The 25,302-nt window shown below is 38.5% G+C and overlaps 1 protein-coding gene across 1 annotated transcript; it reads left to right on the forward strand.

The window, feature by feature from the left end:
* Window positions 1-350: 350 nt before the first annotated feature.
* On the forward strand, window positions 351-25,302 carry LOC109458226 (sulfotransferase 1C4-like). The gene is made up of 7 exons (XM_019751679.3): window positions 351-537; window positions 3,823-3,945; window positions 5,719-5,816; window positions 9,738-9,864; window positions 14,001-14,095; window positions 15,510-15,684; window positions 24,747-25,302. Exons 1-7 carry the CDS (start codon window positions 351-353, stop codon window positions 24,857-24,859), a joined length of 918 nt encoding a protein of 305 aa, XP_019607238.3. The 3' UTR covers window positions 24,860-25,302.

The following is a 25,302-nucleotide window of genomic DNA, read 5'->3' on the forward strand; positions in this document are numbered from 1 at the left end:
CAATTCCCCATCTTTGTGGGTAACCACAGGACCAGGAAATGACCTTCAGAATTGGGGTAGGCCCCTTGGCTGAGCCACCTTTCCACTGTTGTTTCTTCTAACAGCACCAAGGTGGGGCAGTGCCAAAGCTCTGCCATCAGGAAGGCCTCTTCTGGTACAATGTTAGGATTTTGTGCCAGTTTCGCTCAGGGTATACAGAGCCATGCAAATGACCTCACTTAGTTTGCCTGGGCATACATACCTATAATAAGTGGCAAGAGCTCTGTGCCCAAGGCATAGAGGATATAAAATCTGTGTGAACCTAACTTCCATTTACTTTTCATTTTCCCCTGCTGGTGCCCAAGACCAAGATGGAGGGAATGGCTAAGGATAAAGTAGAGGAGACAAAGGAGTTGGAATGGACATTGATACCCCCAAGAGAAGTTTCCCAAGTAGATGGGGTTGTTCTAGAGAAGAATATGTGTAACAACTGGGATAAAGTCTGGAACTTTCAAGCCAAGCCTGATGACCTCCTCATTGCTTCCTATCCCAAAGCAGGTATGTACTCATACATAGACATGAAAAGGAGGAAACGGAAGTCAGAATATACACCAGCTCCTTTTAGGACAATGCAGTTAAGTTAAAGGGTGGAGGAAAGCAGTTTCCTTGTCTGTACATCACATAGAAAGGCAAAGGATCTGAAATTTTTTTCCATAAAATTATAAGGTTTTTTTTGGAGGTAGAATAGTTGACTTATTAAAAATACATAACTAGCCAAAATGGATTTTACAGGTCAAAACATCCATGCTTATCATTTTCTTCTTTCATTCAGTATTAATTTATCAAGAATCTTCTAAACACCAGAGACTAACACCAGGCATAGTTACAGACAAAATGTTCATTATCTTTGCCCTGCTGGCACTTACAGTCCAATCTGGGAAAAAAACGCTAAACCATTAAGCAGATCATTACACAGATCTTTGATTACAACGTGCGCTAAAGGCTAAGAAGGAAACATGGTATGGGTAATAAAAGTATATTGGCAGGTCCTAATTTAAATTAAGGAAAGTATAGTGAAGAAACTCTGAACTACTGTGACTATTATACAAGGAGTGTGTTAGTTTGCTAGTACTACTACAACACAGTACCACAACCTGGGTGGCTTAAACAACAGAAATTTATTGTCTCACAGTGCTGGAGGTTGGAAGCCAGATATCAAGTCTTCGGGGTTGGTTCTTTCTGAGGATTATGAGGAAGGGATATGTTCCAGGCCTCTCTCCTTGGCTTGCAGACGGTCATCTTCGTGTTCACATAGTGTTCAACCTGTATGTGTATCTGTCTCCAATTTCCCCTTTTTATAAGAATACCAGTCATATTGGATTAGGGCCCACACTAATGATGTCATTTTAACCTTATTACTTCTATAAAGACCTGACTTCTACATAAGATCACATAAGATTCTAGGCTCCCATATGCTACTATCTAAGTCAGCCTGATATAATCCTAAATCATGATTCTCACTCCCAAATCAGCCTCTTTTTTGTCCATGTCAAAGGTTGCGCCCCTCAGGAATCAGACCTGAGTGAGAAATAAGTATGTGGGATGTTTACCAGAGAGTGATCTTGGAATCACTTTTCTAGAAGGGAAGGGAGGAAGCAGGATTGAGCAGAGGAAGAGGTTGAGCTTCAACTCAGTCTCAGCAAAAGCCTCGTCCAACCCCAATGGTATGCTCTGAAGCTGAGATGGCCCTATAGAAAGGGTGCCATTCCAGTTGGGGTGAGAGGAGTGGGTGCCAGCCAGTCACTGAACACAGGCCACTTCAGGAAAGGGACATGATTTTGGTCCTGGAGAGAGGTGAATAGCTAAGGGCTGTCTGCCAGCAGTACCCCCAGCAGCTGGGAGAATAAACCCTTCCATTTAGAAGGGAAAATTGGGTGGCACATCCTACACCCTTTACAATCCTCCATATGTGGCTCTAGGGCATAACTTTAGCCACAGTTTGCCTGAGCCAAGTCATAACTTGCTGAGATTCTGTTCAGGTCAGCATCCATATTGGAGAAGTTGCCGCTAGCAGAGGGAGTCCACAAAAGGGCAGATATCAGCTTGCACTGGAAGTCAGGCAGTAGTGATGACTCTAGGAGCATGGACTAGTGGGTTTCAGCTCTCCTGGGACTAGAGGGGTTAGTTACTGATGAATGTGAATCATGATGTGAGGTCCCCTGACAACAAGCTACGTAGGTTGCAAGACAAGTCTTGAGTGGAGGCAAGGAGGCCTGGCAGAAGCCATTGGATGGCCTGGACCAACCCCTGAGGGAGCATGAGTTTCCTGAGATGCTCACAGTAACTGCAACAGCAAAGCCAAGTCTAGAGGTGGTGTCTGCATGTAGAGGACACTTCCTTTGAGAGGCTCGGGCACCCTCAGAATGCAGGGAAGGAATCAGAGCCAGCCTATGTGAAGAAGGATCTCTCTGCTGCTCCAGAACAGCCTGGATTGGGCTGAACCAAACATTATGAAGTTAGGACAATAAATTGACAAGGAGGCAACAAAACTATCAGGGATGAAGCTAATTCTTATTCTAGGAGGGCAGAAGGAGAAATTGGTTTTAATTCATAGCAGGAACCAACCAGGAACTGAACAGATTTCATACCAGACTATAGTCTAGAAGACAAGCCATGGGACTACACCCAGGGACCATCATCAAGGTACTAAGGATAGGGGAACCAGGACCACAGGACACTGGCATGAGGGAACCCTGACAAGAATGGCATCTTCCTCCCCAAGGGTTACCTGAGCAAGATGGTCTCACATGTACTGGCTTTGGCCCTCCAAGTAAACTAGCACTAACACAGGCAAAAAATTAAAATGTTCATTTAGCACCTACTGTAAGTAGGATTCTGCCTATTTTCTAATTCTCAGAGCACAAGAGACTAATTAATGTCAGTGGATTTAAATAATCTATCCAAAACCACCCAACTCATGCTTCACAGACATAGGACTGGAGTCCATCTGATTCCACAACCACACACACATCCAGCCACCATGCTTCCTTCCAGAGAAACAAGACCAGGTCGGCCAACTGTCCCAGAAGCCAACAGGGAAAGACTTTCTGGGAGGCTAAACACTATAGAAGCCTAGGTCACTCAGGGCTGAGAGGGACTTCCCCTGCCTGGAGAATCACGAAGGAGATATTAGATGAGGCCATAGAGAGAATGCAGCAAATGTAGCAAAGATTATTTTTCCACTTAAAACCAATTCAACTTTTTTGTAGACATCATTGTTTAATATTACATTGAGTCTTTCTTTGCTTTTTAAACAGAAATTCAATCTAGATTCTTCCACCTTGTGGATTATTTGCAATTCTTAGTTTTCCTTTTCACATTTTCTTCCTTTTTCATATTGGATTAATTCCTTGGTTCTATAAAAAGTTAACAGAGGAGGGAAACAAGATTATTTATTAGCAGCAAGGGCTTAATGATAAAAGTGAGTGATTAGGAATTTCTGTGATTTTTCTCAAATGGCAATATTTTTAATTAGCCCATATTGTTACACGTAATCATTGTTACATGTAATCATTATTTATGTTATAATTATCTAGAAATACCAATGCATATTCATATTTTTAAAAGTACATCATTGCAAGATAAAAATGAATGTCACATTTCTTCCCTTAAACTTTCTGGTGAGGAGAAGATAATCTTAATAGTTGGTTTCAATTCAATTTAGTAAGTGACATAAGTGAAGTGTTGACAGACATGTTAATTCTTTCTGTAGCATGTTTCTGAATTGTAAGTTGCAGAAAATTAATAATCAGTTCCTTAGTTCTTTATTCTACTTTCTTTCAGGAACTACTTGGACACAAGAAATTGTAGATCTGATACAAAACAATGGAGACATTGAGAACAGCAGACGGGCTCCCATTCACCTTCGACAACCTTTCCTGGAGTGGGTAAGAGTAATAAACTCTGGTAAGTCTCCAGTTTAAAAATCATAATCTTCACATAGAGATGGACAATTTGGGAGTGGAGAGTCTGAAAGTCTACAACAAACTGAAAAAAAAAAACACCAAAAAAAAAAACCACACCAAAACAAAAAGCTTTCTTTGGTTCCCAATTCTAAATACTGAATGAAAGTTATCTTTTCTTGTGAAAATCTAAGTAGGTTCCTTGACTTAAAAACATAGTTAGCCCTAATTCTTAACAATAGGGATACTATCTCTATATTTAATGAAGTGGCAATGAGTTACAAGTGCCAAGAAATACCTATCTAGTCCTCCCCCAATGAGTTATAAGTGTGAACATCAAAGAAGCCTGGCACCAAGGACACCAGTGTTCAAAGTTAGAATTTACGATGTACTTTCCATGGAAAAATAATACATGGTATAGCCACAGCTAAGATTTTTATAGCTCTTATCATATGGCAGGCATTATTCTAAACACATTCCATGTATTAATGCATTTAGTCTTCACAACATGCTTGTGAGGTAGCTGCTATTTTATACCCATGTAACAGATGAAGAAGCAGAGACACAGATAGGTCATGATTTGCTCAAGGTCCACAACTAATAGGTAACTGAGTCAGATTTGAACTTGAGAATTCTGTTTCTAAAGTTCATGCTCTTAACAACTAAGGTGTGTGTGTGTGTGTGTGTGTGTGTGTGTGTGTGTGTGTGTGTGTGTGTGTATCCTGTAGGGATGACTCCAGATATACGGATCTGAGGTATAGGATGGAGTTAAATAGACTGTGGTGGACCAGCATGGGAACCTGGTCATGTCTAATGACACTGTTTCTATAGAAACCCATTAGAATCCAACCTAAAACAACTGTCTTATGAACTCATCTTTGGAAAGTGAATTAACAAATTAATGCTCATTGGTTTTTTTTCTTTCTTTTTTTTTTTTAACTAGTCTAACATTCACCATGTTTTCAAAACTGCTCAGTGTCAAACCAGAGAAAAGTGACAAAAATGAGGGTTAAAAATAACTGGGAACAATATTGAAAAGTGTTCTAGGCTACACTCAGTAATTTGGGTTTGATCTGAGAGGCCATCTGTGAAGATATCTGTGGGAATCCTCAAGACTTCTACAACAATTTCTTAATTATTATTTTATTTGAATGGTAATTTAGCAATAAAATGTAGGCAGGCTCTGGATCATCTAGGTGATCAATGCATAACCTTTCACATGGTCTCAGTGTCCTCATTTGTATTTGTGTCAACAAACCCTGATGCTGAGTGGTAGTGCTGTAATTACTGAAGATTAATGGCATGAGAAATGGAAAGGGAGACTCAATAGTAAAAAAGATACCAAGTGAAAGCCAGTGTGTATAAGATTTTAACATATAAAATGAAACATAAAGTACTAAGTACTTAAAGAAAACAAGGAAGAATGTTTTAATCATCTAAGAGTGAAGAAAAGCTAAACATGACACAAAATCCAAAAGTTTAAGTGGAAAAAAATAAACAACTGACAAGATCTATTGCATAAAAAATAAAAACTTGGGGCAGCCGGTTAGCTCAGTTGGTTTGAGCTCTTAACAACAAGGTTGCCAGTTCGATCCCCACATGGGCCACTGTGAGCTGCACCCCCTGCAACTAGATTGAAAAATTACTTGACTTGGAGCTGACGGGTCCTGGAAAAACACAAATGAATAAAAGTTTAAAAAAAAAAAAGAATATTCTTTAAAAAAATAAAAATAAAAACTTTTTAAAGACTAAAGAATAAGCCAGAACAGTTTTTCAGGAATTGATGAAGCTAATGCAATGCCTTCACCGAGGACGCTGAAAACTCATCTTCCCATTCAACTACTGCCTCCATCCTTCTGGGAAAAAAACTGTAAGGTAAGTTTGAAGCAGAAAATATTCAGAAATGAATTTTTTTCATAAGAATGTTGTGTTAGAACCATTGTCCAGTCACCCCCGTGTTACACCAAGGAATAGATAGATCACGGGACCTGAGGTCATCTTCCATGTTCTTCATCTCTCATTGATCAGCATGGGCTCAGTACACACCTACACTGAGAATAGGGAGAGGACTGACGTCTATTAGTCTTGGTTCTGATCACCCTCAGTCCCTCAGTGATGCTACGAGGGGTTAGGTGCAGATAAGCACGTGGCAGCTCACAGATGTTACACAACTTGTCCAATGATAAACACTGGAAGGTGGAAGAGATGGGCTGCAAATCCAAATCTTCCTGACCTGACGGCCCATGATCTTTCCACTACCTTACGCTGCCCACTCTAAGCCTCCTACAATGATAGCAGCCTTCCTAAGCTTATGCAGAGCTGGCCTGCTGCTAGCCTTAAGGTAATGAGTATTTATTTAAGTGATCAGATGATTTCTTCTTAAAAACCATGTGCTCCACTATCCTCTCACTTTATTTGCCTTGTAGCTAAACTGCCTCTTTCAAGCATCTAAGTGTGCCTATAAGTTCTAATCTGTCTGAGACCTGATAAAAAACAAATTATTTTGTCCAAACTTTGTAAACATAAAATATTATTTTCCAGTTTGAAGCCCATAGGGGTGCATATGGGTGTTCACACACATCTTGAGTTGGTCATTAAAGAATTCATTTCAACTCTTTCAGAGCCCCAAGAAACCATTTATTGCCTTGTAGTCTAAAGAAGTGCTAACCTACCGGGAGATACTGCAGAGGGGCCCTTGGCACTTAGTTAAAGAAGACCCTGACCTTCTCTTTCCATGAGACAATTCTGTACCTTTTGTCAGTCCTGTCAAGATCCACACTTTATACCATCCCTGGTTCTCTAGAGTGTATCCAGAGCCTTAATCACTCTACCTTGCAGACCTAGCATATGTTCCTATGTAGATCTTGGTCCAGAGTGAGAAAAATAATGACTAAAGACAAATGTCAATATATTTCTTTTTTTTTTAATTAAAGTTTATTGGGGTGACAATGCTTAGTACAGTTACATAGGTTTCAAGTGTACAATTCTGTAATACATCCTCTATACATCATGTTGTGTATTAACCTCCAGAGTCAGTTCTCCATCCATCACCATATGTTTGATCCCTTTTACCCTCATCTACCACTCCCCTCCCCCTTTACCCTCTGATAACCACTAAAGTATTGTCTGTGTCTATGAGTTTTTGTTTCTTTATTTGTTTGTCTTGTTCCTTTGTTGCTTTCAGTTTTATAGCCCACATATCAGTGAAATCATATGGTTCTCTACTTTTTCTGTCTGACTTATTTCACTTAGCATAATAATCTCAAGATCGATTCATGTTGTCGCAAATGGTACTATTTCATCTTTTCTTACTGCAGAATAGTATTGCATTGTGTATATATACCATATCTTCTTTATCCAATCATTTATCGAAGGACACTTTGGTTGTTTCCATGTCTTGGCCACAATAAATAAAGCTGTAATGAACATTGGAGCACATACGTCTTTTCGGATAAATGTTTTCTGATTTTTGGGGTAGATGCCCAGGAGAGGGATTGCTGGGTCATATAGTAATTCTATTCTTAATTTTTTGAGGAACCTCTACACTGCCTTCCATAGCAGCTGCACCAATCGGCATTCCCACCAATAATGTATGAGGGTTCATTTTTCTCCACAGCCTCTCCAACACTTGTTATTACTGTGTTTCCCTGAAAATAAGATCTAGCCAGACAATAAGCTCTAATGCATCTTTTAAAGCAAAAATTAATATAAGACCCGGTCTTATATTGTATTATATAAGACCGGGTCTTATATTACAGTAAGATAAGACCGAGTCTTACATTAATTTTTGCTCCAAAAGGCACATTAGAGCTATTGTCTGGCTAGGTCTTATTTTAGGGGAAACACTGTATCTGTCTTGTTGATGATAGCCATTCTAACTGGTGTGTGAGGTGATAGCTCATTGTGGTTTTGATTTGCATTTCTCTGATGATTAGTGATGTTGAGCATCTTTTCATATGTCTATTGGCCATCTGTATGTCCTGTTTGGAGAAATGTCTCTTCAGGTCCTCTGCCCATTTTTTGATTGGATTGTTTTGTTGTTGTTAAGTTGTATACGTTCCTTATATATATTTTGGGTATTAGCCCCTTATCACAGGCACTTATAAATAGAGCCAGGTCTGGGTGGGGGTTAACAGTAAAGCACAATAATGCAGAGCTGGGTAAGATGTTCTCAGAGCAGAGAGGAGAAGTACATAACTCCTTGACAAGGAGGGTTACTGGGTGATAGAGGAGTGGGGTCATGAGGAGTAAATAGGAAATTGCCAAGTGATAAGGGAGGGAAGAGCATTGCTGTTTACCAGAAGAGCAGAAGCCATGACTCTTATGCTTAAGAAAATACATGCAAGGCCAGAAATGAAGCCTGAAAGATAGGCAGGAGCCAGAAGTGAAGGACCTCATCATCATGCCAAATGTTTGGACTTTATCTTATAGGCTACTTGGGTCTCATAGAGAAATTTAGACAAGGAAGTGAAATGATCCCATTTACATTTTAGAAAAGGTCCCCTGGGGACATGATGGTGCGGAGGGATGAACAGAACTGGGGCAAGACTGAAAGCAAGATATTAATGGGGAAATGTTGGCAATAGTCCAGCAAAAGAATTAAGAAGACTCAAATTAGGACACAGAGGGCAAAGGGCGTCAAATATATTGTGATAGAAGGAAATTAGACTTTAGGAAGTGAGCATACAATAAATTATACAGATGTTGTACACCTGAAATTTATATAATGTCATTAACCAATGTTACCCCAATAAATTTAATTTTAAACGTAAGTTAAAATATTAAAAAAGCGGCAGTGAGGAGATGAATTCCAAATGTACAGAACAGACAGAATCTATAGGACTTGGTCAAGGATTGGTTTGGACAAGGTGGAAAAAGAAGCACCTAGTATGATTTTGTGATTTTAATTGTTTGATGGTGGTACCATTAATGGAAAAAAAGGAATGAAGGAGGAAGAGTAAGTTTATCTGAAGATGAATTGAATTTTGAGCCCGTTGAATGTGAACTGCCTGTAGGTCATTCAGGTAGAGATATATGAGTATATAGCTTAGGACAATAGCATGTATTAGGAACAAATTTGTCATAGATATATAAAATATACAGCAGTGGAAGAAGCTGGCAAAAAACAAAACAGGAAAAGTGAACAAAATGAGAATAAATGTAGGCCCCAGGCAGAGCTCTAAAAAGAGCCAACACTGAAATGAAAGTTTTTAAACTTTTAGTGATCACAAACCCTATGAAAATCTAAAGGAACTCATGTCTCCAGTTCTGGCAAAGTGCACATCTACACACACCTTTGCATATTATTTTATGTAGAGGCACAGTCCTCTTGATGTTCATCAGTTTAAGACCTCCTGATTTATGTGAAGAATGGCAGAACAGGACGCACTGAAAAAGGATGGCCAGAAAGGTTAGAGAACCTCAAAATAAAGTGCTACTGCAGAAGGAGGGATAATAAGTGTGACCTGTGGGCAGGAGCAAGAGGAAACTGAAGAGCTAGTTGAGGGCTAGATCATGCAGGGCCTTGTACACCAGGTCAAGAGTTTTTAACTTAATCCTAAGAGCAATGTAGAGATATTGAAAAGTTTTATACAAGGGAGCAAGCTGATCAGATCTGCATGTTTACAGGATTATACTGGCTGCTGGATGATGAGTAGAAGAGAGTAAAGACATATCCGTGACCTTTAGGACTCAGTTACTATGAACATAGACAGACGCTGGGTACATTAAATGCCCAATTTCTAAATCCTTTTACCATTTACATTCTGTTTTTTCCATTTCTTCTGACCACTTTAGATAATATATGTGGCAAGGAATGCCAAGGATAACATGGTGTCTTACTACTATTTTCAAAAGATGAACAAAGGACTTCCTGACCCAGGAAGCTGGGATGAGTACTTTGAAACATTCATGTCAGGAAAAGGTAAGCCTAATGGAAGGAACCAGTCTTCACCTATGTCTGCAGAGGATAATATTGCCCCATAAAATGTTCTTTTCTTTCTTTTTATAAATGGAAAAAATATATATTTTTTTATTTAGTTAGTTTTATTATTAATTTCAAGTGTACAAAACAACATGATTAGACATTTACACCTCTCACAAAGTGATAACCCCAGCAAATCTACTACCCACCTGACATCATACACAGCTATTACAATACCATTGATTGGTATTCTCTATGCTGTACTTCACATCCTATGAAGATAGAGAGATAGAGAGATAGATAGATAGATAGATAGATAGATAGATAGATAGATAGATAGATAGATAGATAGATATCAACAGATATGGTGAATGCTTAAATTTAAAAAAATTATTACAGTAAAAGACACATTGCCATTATTCCCCCTCAAAATACCCCCCCCCCCCACTTCAAACACACTTACCCCATTGTTCTTGCCACTTTCTGAAGTAGTTCTGGAAGTCCTCTTTTGTGATTGTCTTTAGTTGCACTGTCGTGGCTGCCTCGATGTCTTGAATCGAATCAAAACATTTTCCTTTCATGGTCATTTTGACTTTGGGGAAGGGCCAGAAGTCACACGGTGCCAGATCCGGTGAATAAGGTGGATGAGGAAACACTGATGTTTTTATTTGACAGAAATTGCCGTACCAGAAGTATATGTGGCATGGAGTGTTGACATTCAATATTATTTTATATTAGTTTCAGGTGTACAGCATAGTGGTCAGGCATCCATACAACTTATTAAGTGATCCCCCATCAAATCCAGCTCCCATCTGACACCACATGCAGTTTTACAGAATTTTCACTGTATTCCCCATACTGCACTTCACATCCCTATGACTATTTTGTAACTACCCATTTGTGCTTCCTAATCCTTTCACCTTTCTCACCCCTCCTCCAACACCCCTGCCATCTAGCAGCCATCAGTTTGTTCTCCGTGTCTATGAATCTATTTCTGATTAGTTTGTTCATTTATTCTGTTCTTTAGATAAAATTTTCCTTTCTAGAAAATTCCCCCCATAAAATTCATCCACAGAATGAGCTCTGATTTTTTTTGGGGGGTGGGGGTGAGAAGGGGAGGATAAAAGGTAACATCCCTGAGAGATGTGGCATAGCCCTGGCTACCTATCATCAGAGGTCAGTGGATCTGCTTCCAATGACCATATATCTTCTGAAAAAAAGTCAATAAAGGGAAACCAGCTATAATACGAGAAGATTCCAACTCTGAGCTTATGCTGTTTTACATGCCTTCACTTGTTAAATCTTTAAAGCATGGTAATAATATCCATAATTTACAAGTGATGAAATTGAAACTCAGTGAGTTTGAGTAACTTATGGTTACCCTGTTTGTAAGAGTAGGGCCTAGGTAATATCGACAAGTCTAGTTAAGCTCAAATCCTGTGTGCTTGGCTGCCATACTAAAGTCTTCCCAATTGCCTACATGTTTAACTGGAAAGAAAGGAGTCGTGCATGAGAAAGTTTTCCAACCATGACCATCATAAGTTGGTGATATGGTAACCCGTCGTGCTTTGTGACCACAAATTGTCATATACAGAAACGTATGGCCTTGCAGTCATGCTTCCAGTGTCAAAATCAAGTTACCACAGTTTCTTGAAGTTGTTCCAAATCTCAAATACTACTAGAGCTTTTAATGCACTAACCCTTCTCCTAAAAATGCCTAAAGAATATTAAAAAGTGATTAAATTGTTCAAGCTGGGTAATGGGTTCATGGAAGTTCATTATACTATCCCCTTTACTTCTGTGTATATTTGAATACTTTCATAAGAAAAAGATTTTTCAAAAGTTAGTAAAAGTAATTCAAGCAAACCTTTTCAATGTTACACCTTTTGATAGGTACAATATAAATATAATTTCACATCGGTTTGCACTATAAAATTGAGTTGGCACTTTTGCATGATTAAAACCTAAACATTTACATTAAGGGATTTGATTATTTAAGTTCAAAATTTATAACTGAATCCCTTTTTGCTAATTATTTATATTATCCTACTGAGAAATAATTGTCCTCTACAGTTCTCATATATTTAAGTCCTATTCTTCTAAAATAATTATGAATAAATTTGATAAAGTATTCCTTTCAATTAGTAATAGTCCACCAGTAAAGTATGGAAATATTAGGCTTTTAGTTGCCATTTGATTTTCATAATCCTAAATGACAAAAATTATTATTGCAATTTGCTCCTTATAACATACATTTTGAGAACGATCCATTTGTACACTGGGGTATTTTTACTGCTTTAATGTCTTCAATAAATTTCATTGTGGATGTTCTAAAAATGATGTCAGATGGCTTTAGACAAAGAGTAAGCCACAAGGAAGTGACCTAGTTGAACAAATTGAGAGCATGGGGCTTGTGATGGACTGATACATAGATAGATTTTTCTAGAGCTGAGTGTAGTTTCAACTCCTTGTCCTGTGTGAGGTAAGTTGTACACCCATGAAGAAAGCTTAGAAGTCAAACCCTTGAAGGATACTTCTCTACCCCACCCCCACCCCACCCCCCCACACACACACACATACACACACACAGAGGAAATCCTGACGAAGCAGATTTGGGGCTATCTCAATCATCTCGTGGCTTCAAATGTCATCTACCTGCTGATGACCCCAGATTTACATTTCTATTCCTGGCCTTGGGCCTGTGCTCTGGGTGCATGGACTTAGCTGCCTGGCTGGCATCTCCACTTGGATGTCTGTGCAGCATCTTAGACCTCACATGTCCAAATCCAAGTTCCTGTCTCTCCTCGAAAACCTTCTCCTCCTGGAGGTTTCCACGTCTTGGTTAACTGTGTCTCAGTCGTTTAAGTTGCTCAGGCCTAAAATCTTGAATCTACCTTGAGCGTCTTTCTCATACACTCCATCCAACCCATCAGCAAATCTGTCTAACTTCAGAATATATCCAGAATCCTACCAATCATCAACACTTTTTCGACCACCATGGTCCAAGCTACCACCATATCTTCCCTGAATAAATGAATAGTCCCTGCCCTGTCACCCAACTTCTGACCTTGCCAAGCTACAGTCTATTTTCAACACAGAAACCAGGGCGATTCTGTTAAAAGGGAAGTCAGACCACCTCGGTCCTCTGCTCGGATCCCACCAATGGCACCTTATTTCACTCAGAGTCAAAGCCAGAGCCTTCCTGTAATCCAGAAGGCCTGCAGGGTTGGGCCTCCTTACCCCTCACATTTTTGTCCCTGTCCTCGGCCCCTCTCTCTCTGTCCTAGTCCCATTGGCCTCCTTGCTATACCTCAAACACCAGACCCTCTTGTACCAGTACATTACCTTTTGGCTTCCTCTGCCCAGGAATGCACTTTCCTTTTCTTTCTTCAGGGTTTTACTCAACGTTGCCGTCTCAAAGAGCCCTTCTCTGGCCAGCCTATGAACATTTTAACCTCCTACATAAACCCAATTATTATTATTGCAATAATAATTTTTGTCATTTAGGATTATGAAAATCAAATGGCAACTAAAAGCCTAATATTTCCATACTTTACTGGTGGACTATTACTAATGCCCTCTCCTTCTCTGATTTACTATTTTCTCCTTAGTAGGTGTTATGATCTAGTATATTACATATTTCACATTTATCTAATTTGTCTCCCCTACTTTATGTACTTCCAGAGTAGGTTTTCTACCTGTTTTGTCCAGTGCTCTATCCCCAGTGCTTGGAACAATGCGGAGCACACAGTAGGCTCTGTGAAATAAAGTAATACATCCTAATATTACCATATGAGGTAGGTACCATTATTGACCCTTTTTCAGAGGTGAGGATTAAGAAAACAAAAATGGAGGCTAAGAGAGGATAACTAAGTGGTCCAGGGTCACACAGCTTTGTCAGAGCTCGGTTTCAAAGCCAGCAGGCTCTAGAGCACGAGAATAGTCTTGCCAGCTTCCAAAAGGGAGAAAAGTCATGCAGAAAGTGCATATGGGTGGTGTGAAAAGTAAGTCCTCCTGCTCTAGAGTAGCCCTGACCACACCTTCCATTTGTATTCTGAGGAAACAACTCATTTTCTTCTCTGGCTTTTCCTACTCTCATTTATCATGGCCCAAATCCCTATGTGCTTTCCTTCCAGTGATGTGGGGGTCCTGGTTTGACCATGTGAAAGGCTGGTGGAAGAAGAAAGACAGTCACCCCATTCTCTATCTTTTCTATGAAGAAATGATGAAAGTAAGAAATATACTTGAATCTTGACTTCACAGTATTTTTTTCTCTGAGTTACAAATCCATGAGAGAGATGAAGGAAAGTAATATGTAAAAGTTTATCTATGCAAAGTATTTTGCATGCCAACTTCAACTTCTCCAACCACCTTGCCATGTAGCATACGAAACTCCAAACATGGTACCAGTACAGTATCTACCTTACTCCACAGGAGGCAGCCTGTTTCTTCCTGCAGGCCTCACTGCACTCTCCAGCCAATGCCCACCTCATCCAGAGACATGGAAGAGGTCTCCTGTTTGAGCTACAAGTTTGCTCCCTCTTTAGCTCTCCAGGTTCCTCCTTCTAGGATCTCTACCTCTCCCCATCATTTGCTCTGACTTTCAAGGAAAATAATTAGGTCTCTTAACAGGAAAGAAATAGTAAGGAAGAATAGAGCTGCTCTGATTTGTTCGCTTACTTAAAATATTAAAGTCTGTCATTCAAAATAAAAGTTTCCATTGGTAACATATTTTGCATGTGCAATCTCTGATTCAAAGTCTGTCTCATAAATTTATATGTAAAATAAGTTGATAGCACAGTGTACCCCTGGCTGGTCCATGGTTCTCCAAGGCTTGGTTTATGACACGGATCATCAGTTCATATCCTTCATTAACCATGGCCACTCTTTCCTCTTCCCCATCTGGGTAGACAGAATGCATTGCTTCTGTCCCTCCATCTATTTGGCTGGGGTCCATCCTTGCTCTCTGAAGCTTTCCTAAGTGTCGGCAGCCCTCTGCTTCCCCCAGCCCTGTGCCTGTTTGAGACAGCCACAGGGAATGGCAGCTGGCTGTGAAGGACATGAAAACTTGATGCAGAGCTGCCAAGGAAAAGAAAGGAGACCTACAAGCAGGGGCCTGGAGACCTTCAAACAGGGCAACTCCCACACCACATTTAGATGAGGCAGGAACCCATTTCAGAGTGTAAGAGGCTCTCACGAGGTCCACCTGTAAACACGTGTATCCAATGTGCCCAGAGTCAAGAATACGTAAGCCCAGATCCAGAGTCACCAGACATCAAAGCTGAAGCCTGGGGGACGGGGGAGGGGAGAGCACACCAGTTTCTCTGTATCATGCCAGAGCAAGGTGAGCTCCATATGTTTGTTTCTCCAATCACAAGGAGGAAACATGTCTTGTTTACTTTGAAAGACTGCCACCTGTTCTCCCAAATAGCTTTAGCCCAGGATAAAACACAATTGTTTTAAAACAATTGACTTTAAATTGCCATGTTTATTGATTTGACATTCATAAATTTACATATAATAATAACCATAACTGAACAGGTTTTTAAAATGATTTAACCACGCTTAATTCTCTAAGGTTTAACTGTTACATTTTTTCCTTAGATAGAAAATATCTTCTATGTTTCTTCTACTCTTTCCCACAGGACCCAAAACGTGAAATTAGAAAAGTAATGGAATTCCTGGGGAAGAACCTAAAAGAAGAGGTTTTAGACAAAATTGTCGTTAACACTTCATTTGCTGTCATGAAAAACAACCCCATGACCAACTACATAAATGACATTGAAATGAATCATAGTCTTTCTCCGTTCATGAGAAAAGGTGATGTGTAATGCTCTTTGTCTTTCTTCTGATAATAGATAAAGAAGCTATTAATTCATAAATGGTTTTCTAACATTGCAGCTCAGTGAAGCACTATTTGCAGTGTTTCCTGAAGTGAGCTCCTTAAAGCCTTATTCTAAGAGATAGCCCATGTAACACACATTTCACAGAGAAATGTGGGAGTTCTACACACTATGTCCAGCCCCCTTTGAAAAGCATGAGCATATTACATTTTCTGAGAAGAAACTTGTTTAACTTAGAGCTTAACTCAGAGCTCCAAAAATGTATTTGACCAAAATCTCTTTCTCAAATTAAGCCTTTAATCTTCAGGAAGCTAGTATTCCTTTCTGTTTTTTGGGGTTTTTTTTAATTTATTTTTTTTAATTTATTGGGGTGAAAATTGTTAGTAAAATTACATAGATTTCAGGTGTACAATTCTGTATTACATCATCTATAAATTCCATTGTGTGTTCACCTTTCAATACATTCTGGAAGACAATGGAGAAGGTCACTGGCCTTAGAGCTAGAAGGGTGGGGCCTTACAGGTCACTTAGTTAATATCCTTCACGTAGGAAAAAAACCAAGGTGGCACAGTAAGCCGTTGGAGCCTGGCCAGAACTGGGACCTTCAGCCAACAAAGCAGAGTACATCCTGTGCTACCACACTGCTAACTCCTTAACGGAGACAAAATTTGTGAAGTTGTAATTATTCTAGGAAAATGGAAAACAATATTCCAGTACCTTTTGTTTGAAGAAATAAGCAAAAACATATGACTCAAAGAAGAAATTTTAAAATTTGATCATTGATTAACCTAATTTTCATTTTTTTATTGGAAAAAGTTTGTCTATTTGACCAGGTGCATATATATTTATATGCACAGCAATATACTATACATGCTCACTTTTCTGAGGTTTTAGGGGTTATTTTTCCAGCTTTATTTAAGTATGATCAACAAATAAAAATTGTATATATTTAAGGTGTACATGATGTTTATATATATATATATATATATATATATATATATATATATATATATATATAGTGAAATGATTACCAAAATCAAGCTAATTAACATATTCATCACCCATATACTGTGTTTCCCTGAAAATAAGACCTAGCGGGACCATCAGCTCTAATGCGTCTTTTGGAGCAAAAATTAATATAAGACTCGGTCTTATATTGTATTATGCTAGATAAGACCGGGTTTAATAGTAAAATAAGACCGGGTCTTATATTAATTTTTGCTCCAAAAGACACATTAGAGCTGATGGTCTGGCTAGGTCTTATTTTCGGGGAAACATGGTAGTTACCCTTTTTGGTGGGGGAGTAAGAACACTTGAGATACACTCTCTTAGCAAATTTCAAATATATAATTATTAATTAAAATAATCATGATATACATTTAGTCTCCAGAATGTATTCATCTTATAACAAAATCTGTATCCTTTGACCAACATCTCCCCCTGGTAACCACCATTCTATTTTGTTACTATGAGTTTGACTTTTTTAGATTCAACATATAAGTGAGATCACACAGTATTTGTCTTTTTGTGTCTGGCTTGTTTCACTTAGCATAATGCCTTCCAGTTTCCTCCGTGTTGTTACAAATCACAAATGTCAGGATTTCATTCTTTGTTAAGGCTGAATAATACTCTACTATACATACTACATTTCCTTGTCCATTCATCTGTCAATGGACATTTAGGTTGTTGCCATATTTTGGCTATTGTGAATAATGTATTAATGGATATGGGAATGCAAATATCTCTCTGAGACAGTGATTTTGTTTCCTTTGGCTATAACCCAAAAGTGGGATTGTGGGATCAAGTGGTAGCTCTAGTTTTAATTTTTTGAGGAAACTTTATAATGTTTTCCATAATGAGTGCACCAATTACACTCCTACCAATAGCACTCAAGGGTTCCTTTTTCGCCACATCATCACTTGTTATCTTTTAACTTTTTAATTAAAATATAGTTGACATACAATACTATATTAGTTTCAGGTGTACAACACAGTGATTCAACCATTTATATACTTTACAATGTGATCATCATGATAAGTCTAGTAACCATCTGTCAGCATACATGACCATACATCTGTCACCATACACAATACACGATATTATCGACAACATTACATCCGCTTGACTTTATTATAATTGGAAGCTCGTGCCGCCTGTTTCCCCTAAGCTTTTCGTCCATTCCTACCACCCGACTCTCACTCCTGTCAAACATCAGATTCATTCTGTATCAATGAGTCTGTTTCTGTTTTGTCTCTCTAATTCCACATCTGGCCTAATTTCTCATGTAAGGCCAATGTTTCTTTATTGATTTTCTGTCTGGATGATCTATACATTGATGTAAGTGGGGTATTAAAGTTCCCTACTATTATTGTATTGCTGCCCGTTTCTCCCTTTTTGTCTGTTAATGTGTGCTTTATATATTAGGTGCTCCTATGTTGGGTACATAAATATTTATGAATGTTATATCCTTCTCTTAAATTGATACCTTCATCATTATGTAATGCCCTACTTTGTCTCTTATTATAGTCTTTGTTTGAAAATCCATTATGTCAGATATGATTATTGCTACGTCAGATTTCTTTTGTTTCTGTTTGCATGGAATATCTTTTTCCATCTGTTCACTTTCAGTCTTTTGATCTGAAATGAGTCTCTTATAGAGAGGATATAGATGGGTCTTGTTTTTTTATTCAACCACTCTACGTCTTTTAATTGGAGCATTTAGTCCATTTACATTTAAAGTTAATTATTGATAAGTATGTAATTGTTGCCATTTTATTAATTGCTTTTTGGTTGTTTTTGCAGTTTTTCTTATCCTTTCTTCTTATCACAGTCTCTTCCCTTGTTTGCTAGGTTTTTTAATGTTTGGCCTCCTGTCTCTTTATTGTTTGTGAATATGTTGTAGGTTTTTAGCTTATGGTACGATTTCAATGAAGTTTAGATATGTGAATATATATATGTTTATTTTAATCTGATAGTCATTTACATTTGAGCACATTCTAAACGCAGTATATTTTTACTCCCCACTCCTATGCTTTATATTTTTCATGTCAATTTAAATCTTTTTGTTTTCTGTATCACCTATTTATTGTAGTTATAGTTGATTTTGCTATTTTTGTCCTTTAACATTCGTGATAGATTTTTAAGTAGCTAACCTACTTCATTTACTGTATATTTGCCTTTACCAATGAGATTTTTTTTCTTTCATATATTTTATTATTTCTGATTATGGCCTACTCTTTTCTGCTTAAAAAATACTCTTTAACATTTCTTGTAAAACATTTAGCGGTGATAAACTTCTTTAGTTTTTGCTTGTCTAGGAAATTATCTCTCCTTCAATGCTGAATGATAACCTTGTGGAATAGAGTATTGTAGGCCCTTTTCTTTCAGGACTCTAAATATATCCTTCTACTCCCTTCTAGCCTGCAAAGTATCTGCTGAGAAATCATCTGATAGCATTATGGGATTGTCTTTGTGACTAGTTGTTTTCCTCTTGCTGCCTTCAAATTTCTCATTTGTCTTTAGTTTTTGCCATTTTAATTATAATATGTCTTGGTGTGCATCTCTTTGGGTTCATCTTGTTTGAGACTCTCTGTGCTTCCTGGACCTGGATGTCTCTTTCCTTTGCCAGATTAGGAAAATTTTCAAATAAATTTTCTGCCCCTTTCTCTCTCTTCTCCTTTCACGGCACCTATAATGAGAATTCTAGTATGCATGATATGTCTCAGAATTCACTTAAACTATCTCATTTTTAAAAAAAATTTTTTTCTTTTTACCGTTCTGATTGGGTGATTTCCACTATTATGTCTTCTAGGTCACCAATCCATTCTTCTGAATTATCTAATCTGCTGTTGATTGTCTCTAGTTTCTTTTTTCCATTTCAGTTACTGTATTCTTCAGCTAAGATTGTTTTTTTTCTGTATTTTCAAGCTCTTTGTTAAAATTCTCACTGTGTTAAAGTTCTCACTGTGTTCCTGTTTTTCTAAGTTCAATTAGCATCCTTATGACCACGACTTTTCTTTCTTTATCACACAAATTACTTATTTCCATTTCATTAAGATTATTTATGTTTTTTCTTGTGTGTGTGTGTGTGTGTGTGTGTGTGTGTACGCATGTGTGTGCTTTCATTTGGAACATATTCCATTGCTCCTGATTTTGTTTGAATTTCTGTATTTGTTTCTATGATTTAGACGAAACAGCTACTTCTCTCCTGATCTGAAAGTAGTGGCCTTGTGTAGGAGCAAACACTGTGTAGAATGCATGTGCCAGATGACTTTGACAAGCAGGTGGTGCCAGGAGTTACCTGGCAGGCCAGCTGGCTGGAGCTTAAGTGGGCTTGGGCCAACGTGTCTTGGAGTGCATGTCTCAGGGGTGCCCGGGCATGCTGGCTCGCCAGGTCTGGAGCAGGTGTGGGGCGAACTGGCCTGGAGTATGCTGTTGTGGCTTTGCAGGCCAATTAGAGCACTTGATAGAGCTCCTGATCATGCTACCTAGGTGGAGGAGGAACATAAATAATGGCACTTGCTGACTTCCAATCCCAGAGAATTCCCACAGTTCCCCACCTATTTGGCAGGTGCTTTGGGGTTAGTAAATTGATTTTTTTTCACATGTAGTCTAGATGCCCTTTAAATCACTGTTTTATCACTGTGTCCCAAGGCAGGCAAGTCTGTGCATGGGCCCCTCAAAGATATCCTTCTCTAGTGCTGGTTGCCCTGTTAGAGTGGAATTCCCATGATTTCTCTGTCTCCGTCTCTCCTGCCCTTCTCTATGTGGTCCCTCTCTCATTTGTTACGCAGAAACTGTTCAGTCAACCTTCAGTTGTTATTCAGGAGGAAATATATATATATATATATATATATATATATATATATATATATATATATATATATTATATTCAATATATATGTATATTCAGTGTGTCCAAAGGAGGAGGTTGTTTCAGGGTTTTCCTACATTACTATTTTGGACCCCAAGTTTACCTTTCAACTTTTTAAAATAATAACCATGCCTTTACTTTCTTTTTCTTACTCTGTCTATGACTTTAAGAACTATGTTGAATAGAAGTGACAAGTGCAACCTTGACTTCTTCCTGATCTTAGATGAAAAGCTTTCATCTTTTCACCATTGAATGTGATGCTAGCTGTGGCCTTGTCTTATGTGGCCTTTTCTATGTTGAAGTACATTCCTTCTATGTCTAAATTGTTGAGAGTTGTTTTTTTTTCATCACAAATGAATGCTGAGTTTTGTCAGATGCTTTTTCTGAACCTATTGAGAAGCTCATATGATTTTTTCCCTTTGTTTTGTTAATATGGTGTATCATATTGATTGATTTGCATATGTTGAACCATCATTGCATTCCAGGAATAAATCACAGTTGGTTATAATTTACAATTTTTTTAATGTGCTGTTGAATTTGGTTTGTTAATATTTTGCTGAAAAATTTTGCATCTACGTGGTCTGACAATTAAGTTCACGAACTGGTTGCAACGATGTTCCTGACTTTTTTTTATATCAGAGGGATTATTCATTATGAATTTGTACCAACTGGACAAACAGCCAAGTTTACCGTTTGGAAGTGCTAAAATGGCTGCATGAAAAAGTTAGACGACCTGAACTTTTCGCCAACAATTCATGCTCTTGCATCATAACAATGCATCAGCTCAAACGACACTGTCTATGAGGGAGTTTTTAGTCAGTAAACAAATAACTGGATTGGAGTACCCTCCCTACTTGTCTGATCATGCCACCAATGACTTCTTTCTTTACCCGAAGGTAAAGGAAATATTGAAAGGAAGACATTTTGATGGCATTCAGGACATCAAGGGTAATATAATACAATGACAGCTCTGATGGCCATTCCAGAAAAAGTGTTCCAAAATTGCTTTGAAGGGTGGACCAGGGACTGGCATTGGTGCATAGCTTCCCAAGGGGAGTACTTAGAAGGTAACCATAGTGATATTCAGCAATGAGGTGTGTAGCACTTTTTAATAGGATGAGTTCGCGAACTTAATTGTCAGACCTCATATATTTTCATATTACTAATTAGCACCTTTTTGTTTCAGCTTAATAAACTCCATTTAGCATTTCTTATATGGCAGGCATAGTGGTGAAAGACTCCCTCAGCTTTTGTTTGCCTGGGAAAGTATTTTCTCTCCTTTATTTCTGAAGGACATCTTGTCAAATAATGTATTCTTGATTGAGAGGTATTTTTTTTCAGCACTCTGAATATATTACTTCACTCTCTTCACCTGCAAGGTTTGTGCTGAGAAATCTGTTCATAGCCTTATGAGGATTCCCTTGTATGTGAATAGTCTCTTTTCTGTTGTTGTTTTCAAATTTATTTGTCTTTGATTTTTGACAGTATGATTACAATCTGTCACAGTGAGGACCTCTTTGGGTTGAACCTGTTTGGGAACCTTTGAGCTTCATGGCCCTGGATGTCTGTATTTCTCCCTAGATTTGGGAATTTTCAGCCACTGTACCTTTAAATAAGCTTTCTGCCCTTTTATCCCTCTCTCTCTTCTCCTCTTGATATAGGACCCATATATAAAATTCCTACAAATTATATATGGATCCTCTTGATGTCCCATAAATCCCATAGGCTTTCTTTACTCTTTTTAATTGTTTTTCTTTTTGTTCTTCTAACTGGGTAACTTCAAATAGCATGTCTTTGAGTTCTCAGATTCTTTATTCTGCTTGATCAGATCTACTATTAACACTTTATTGCATTATTTTGTTTCATTCATTGTATTCTTCAGCTCCATAATTTTTGTTTGGTTCTTTTTATGATTTCTATCCATGTGTTGAAATTCTCAGATTTTTCGTGTATTGTTTTCCTGACTTCCTTGAGTTGTCTGTGTTCTCTTGTAGCTTGCTGAGTTTCCTTGAAATAATTATTTTAAATTCTCGATCTAGAAATTTATAGATCTCCATTTCTTTGGAGTCCATTATTGCCAAAAACAAAAAATATGGTGTTCCTTTGGCAGTGTCATTTTCCTTTGATTTTTCATGTTTTTTGCAACCTCGTGTTAATGTCTATACATTTGATGGCATAATCGCCTCTTCCAGACTTTGTGATTTGGTTTCAGTGAGGAAAGACCTTCACCTATGGGTGGGTGTGGGGTCACTGGCTGGGTGGCCTGCAACAATTCTGCCTCCTGGGAAGACACAGCAGTGTGCAGTTCCATCAGCTAAGGTGAGCATCAGTGAAAACTGCAGAGGTCTGCAGAAGACACAGCTCTAACTGTAGGTGTCCAGAGCAGCAACATGTGCTGTTGGAACTTCAGGGGTGAAGGCTGCTGGGGTCCTCCTGATCTCCTTTTCTCCCATGGGTAAAGCAGCCATGGAACCAGGGTCCAGAGTGTGCGACCTCAAAGAGCTACAATGGCTCCAGGGTCTGGCACTACTGTGGTGGTTGCTCTAGTTCCCTAGATGTGGGCACTGACAGAACAGTTGTAAAGCCAGTGTCCAGAATGCAAGCACATGTGGAGCGACTATAGCTCTGGGGCCTGGGGTGCAGATGCAGTTGCTGCACTGGTGATTTCTGGTCTGTGTGCTCACAGAGGGGCCAGGGAGCCAGAGTCCTGAGTGTAGGCACATGTGAAGTGGTCATGGGGCATGGGTATCACGAGTGGGCATGTATGGCATGGCTGAGGCTCTGGGATCCAGTGCATGCATGGAGTTGACATGAGTGGAGCTGACAGTGTCAGTGTAGTACAATAGCAGCTCCTTGTTAGAAAGGAGGGCACATAGCAGTGTCTCCCTCTCTAGTGGGTCTGTGGTAACTGTGGTTGTCGGTTATCTCAGTGGGGAGAGCTGCCAGAGTCCTAACAAAGCAAGCCACTGGAGTCCATGCTGACAAACACCATGAAGCCTTTCACTGTGAAAGCTACAGGGACTCCATGGTGGTCACAGGGTTGTTGAGGTCCTCAGTGGCAAAGGCTACCAGGTGTTCTGCAGAGCAGGCCACTGGGGACTACAATGGCACCCACTGTGTATCTGATACTTTTAACCCCCACTCTTCTTTATTCCTAAACATCTCCAGACATCTCAGCTATGCCAATCTCTTTAGTAGTCTTTTCTGTATGGAGTTGTTTTTGCTCCCCTGTGTTGCTTCAGGTTCTTAATTAGACTCTTGAAGCCTTCCCAGGGCTATTTGTGTCCATGGATAGCTGTCTAGTTGGTTTTTGTGGGGGAATGAAGGCTGGTATGTCCTCCACCATTTTGCTGATGTCACTCAGTCACCTAGTTTTCTTGTAAGCCAATTGATAAATTATATAATCGTATAATTTATTACCCCTAGAAAATTAAGCAATTTATACTTCACACATGAAAATAACATTACACAGCTTGAAGAGCCTAAGTGAATCAGACAACATTGGGCAATTGGAGGATAAATAGCTTTCTATAGGTTCTCTGATCATTTTTATTTATGGAAGCTAAAAACAAAAACTTTTGAACACTCTATTGCATAAGCATGAAACAAAGTTACCCCACCCTACCATTGCTTTAGAGTCTATTGCTTTAATTTAATTATAGGTTAATAGCAACGATAATTTAGATTGGAAATTAGAATTTTCAGTGTGTTCAACTATGAATTTTGCCTGAATTACACATACAAACAGGAGATGCAGATAATGTCCCGAGAATGCAGCCACTCACATAAGCCCTTCAGTGATCTGTAAACAGAAAATAAGAAAATTAGGTCCAGGTAACTTAAATGGAATGTTAGATATACTGAGGGTGCAGAAAATACTGAGAGATCAGAGAGCTCAAGAGTGTAATGCAGAGAATTAGAGAACCATGACCTGGATTTCCACCTCTCCCCAAGTGTTTCAGAAGAAAGCTTTCTATTTACAAATACCTCATGTGTGAAATGGAGTAATCTTACTTGTAGTTTCATTTATCACTCAATGTCAGGAGGACAATGAGCTAATGTCTATGCAAGGAATTTAAGTACTGAGAGGAAAGGGAGTATCTAAATGCAAAATTGTCAAAGTTCATGAACATATCATTGAATGTGCTTTACATCACTCTTTTTAGGAGTCGTAGGAGACTGGAAAAATCAGTTCACTGAAGCTCAGAACAAGCGATTTTATGAAGATTATGAGAAACATATGGCTGATACCTCTCTGTCATTCTTCGAGGAACTGTAAAAATCAGAGCAAGGGAGTAAGACCTCTTATCTCACCAGCCTCTGTGAAGTACAACAAAACTCTGTTTCCAAACACCAATAATGGTTTGTGTGGCCTAATGTGAGGGTTTTTAAACAATGATCTGGACATTCTTAGTCTTGAATTTATGATTAACTTTTTGTATTAACCACAATGTGACTTCATGTAACTATAGTATCAATATTCAGCATTTTTCTTCTCTCTCTGAAGATTTTTAGGGTCTAGGTTAATTTCAATATACCAACATATAATATATAATATACATTTAGTCATTGCTGTTTCTTTTATATATCCTCTTACTATGGTCTGTTATAATTTTCTTTGAATTAAAATATTTCTTTCAAAAGGTCTATACAATACATCTTTTTTTCTTTCTTTTTTCTTTTCTTTTAAGTTAAATTTATTAGGGTGACAATGGTTAGTAA

This window comes from Rhinolophus sinicus, chromosome 2, assembly GCF_057876585.1.
Source record: "Rhinolophus sinicus isolate RSI-liver-muscle chromosome 2, RSI-T2T, whole genome shotgun sequence".
NCBI classification, from domain to species: domain Eukaryota; kingdom Metazoa; phylum Chordata; class Mammalia; order Chiroptera; family Rhinolophidae; genus Rhinolophus; species Rhinolophus sinicus.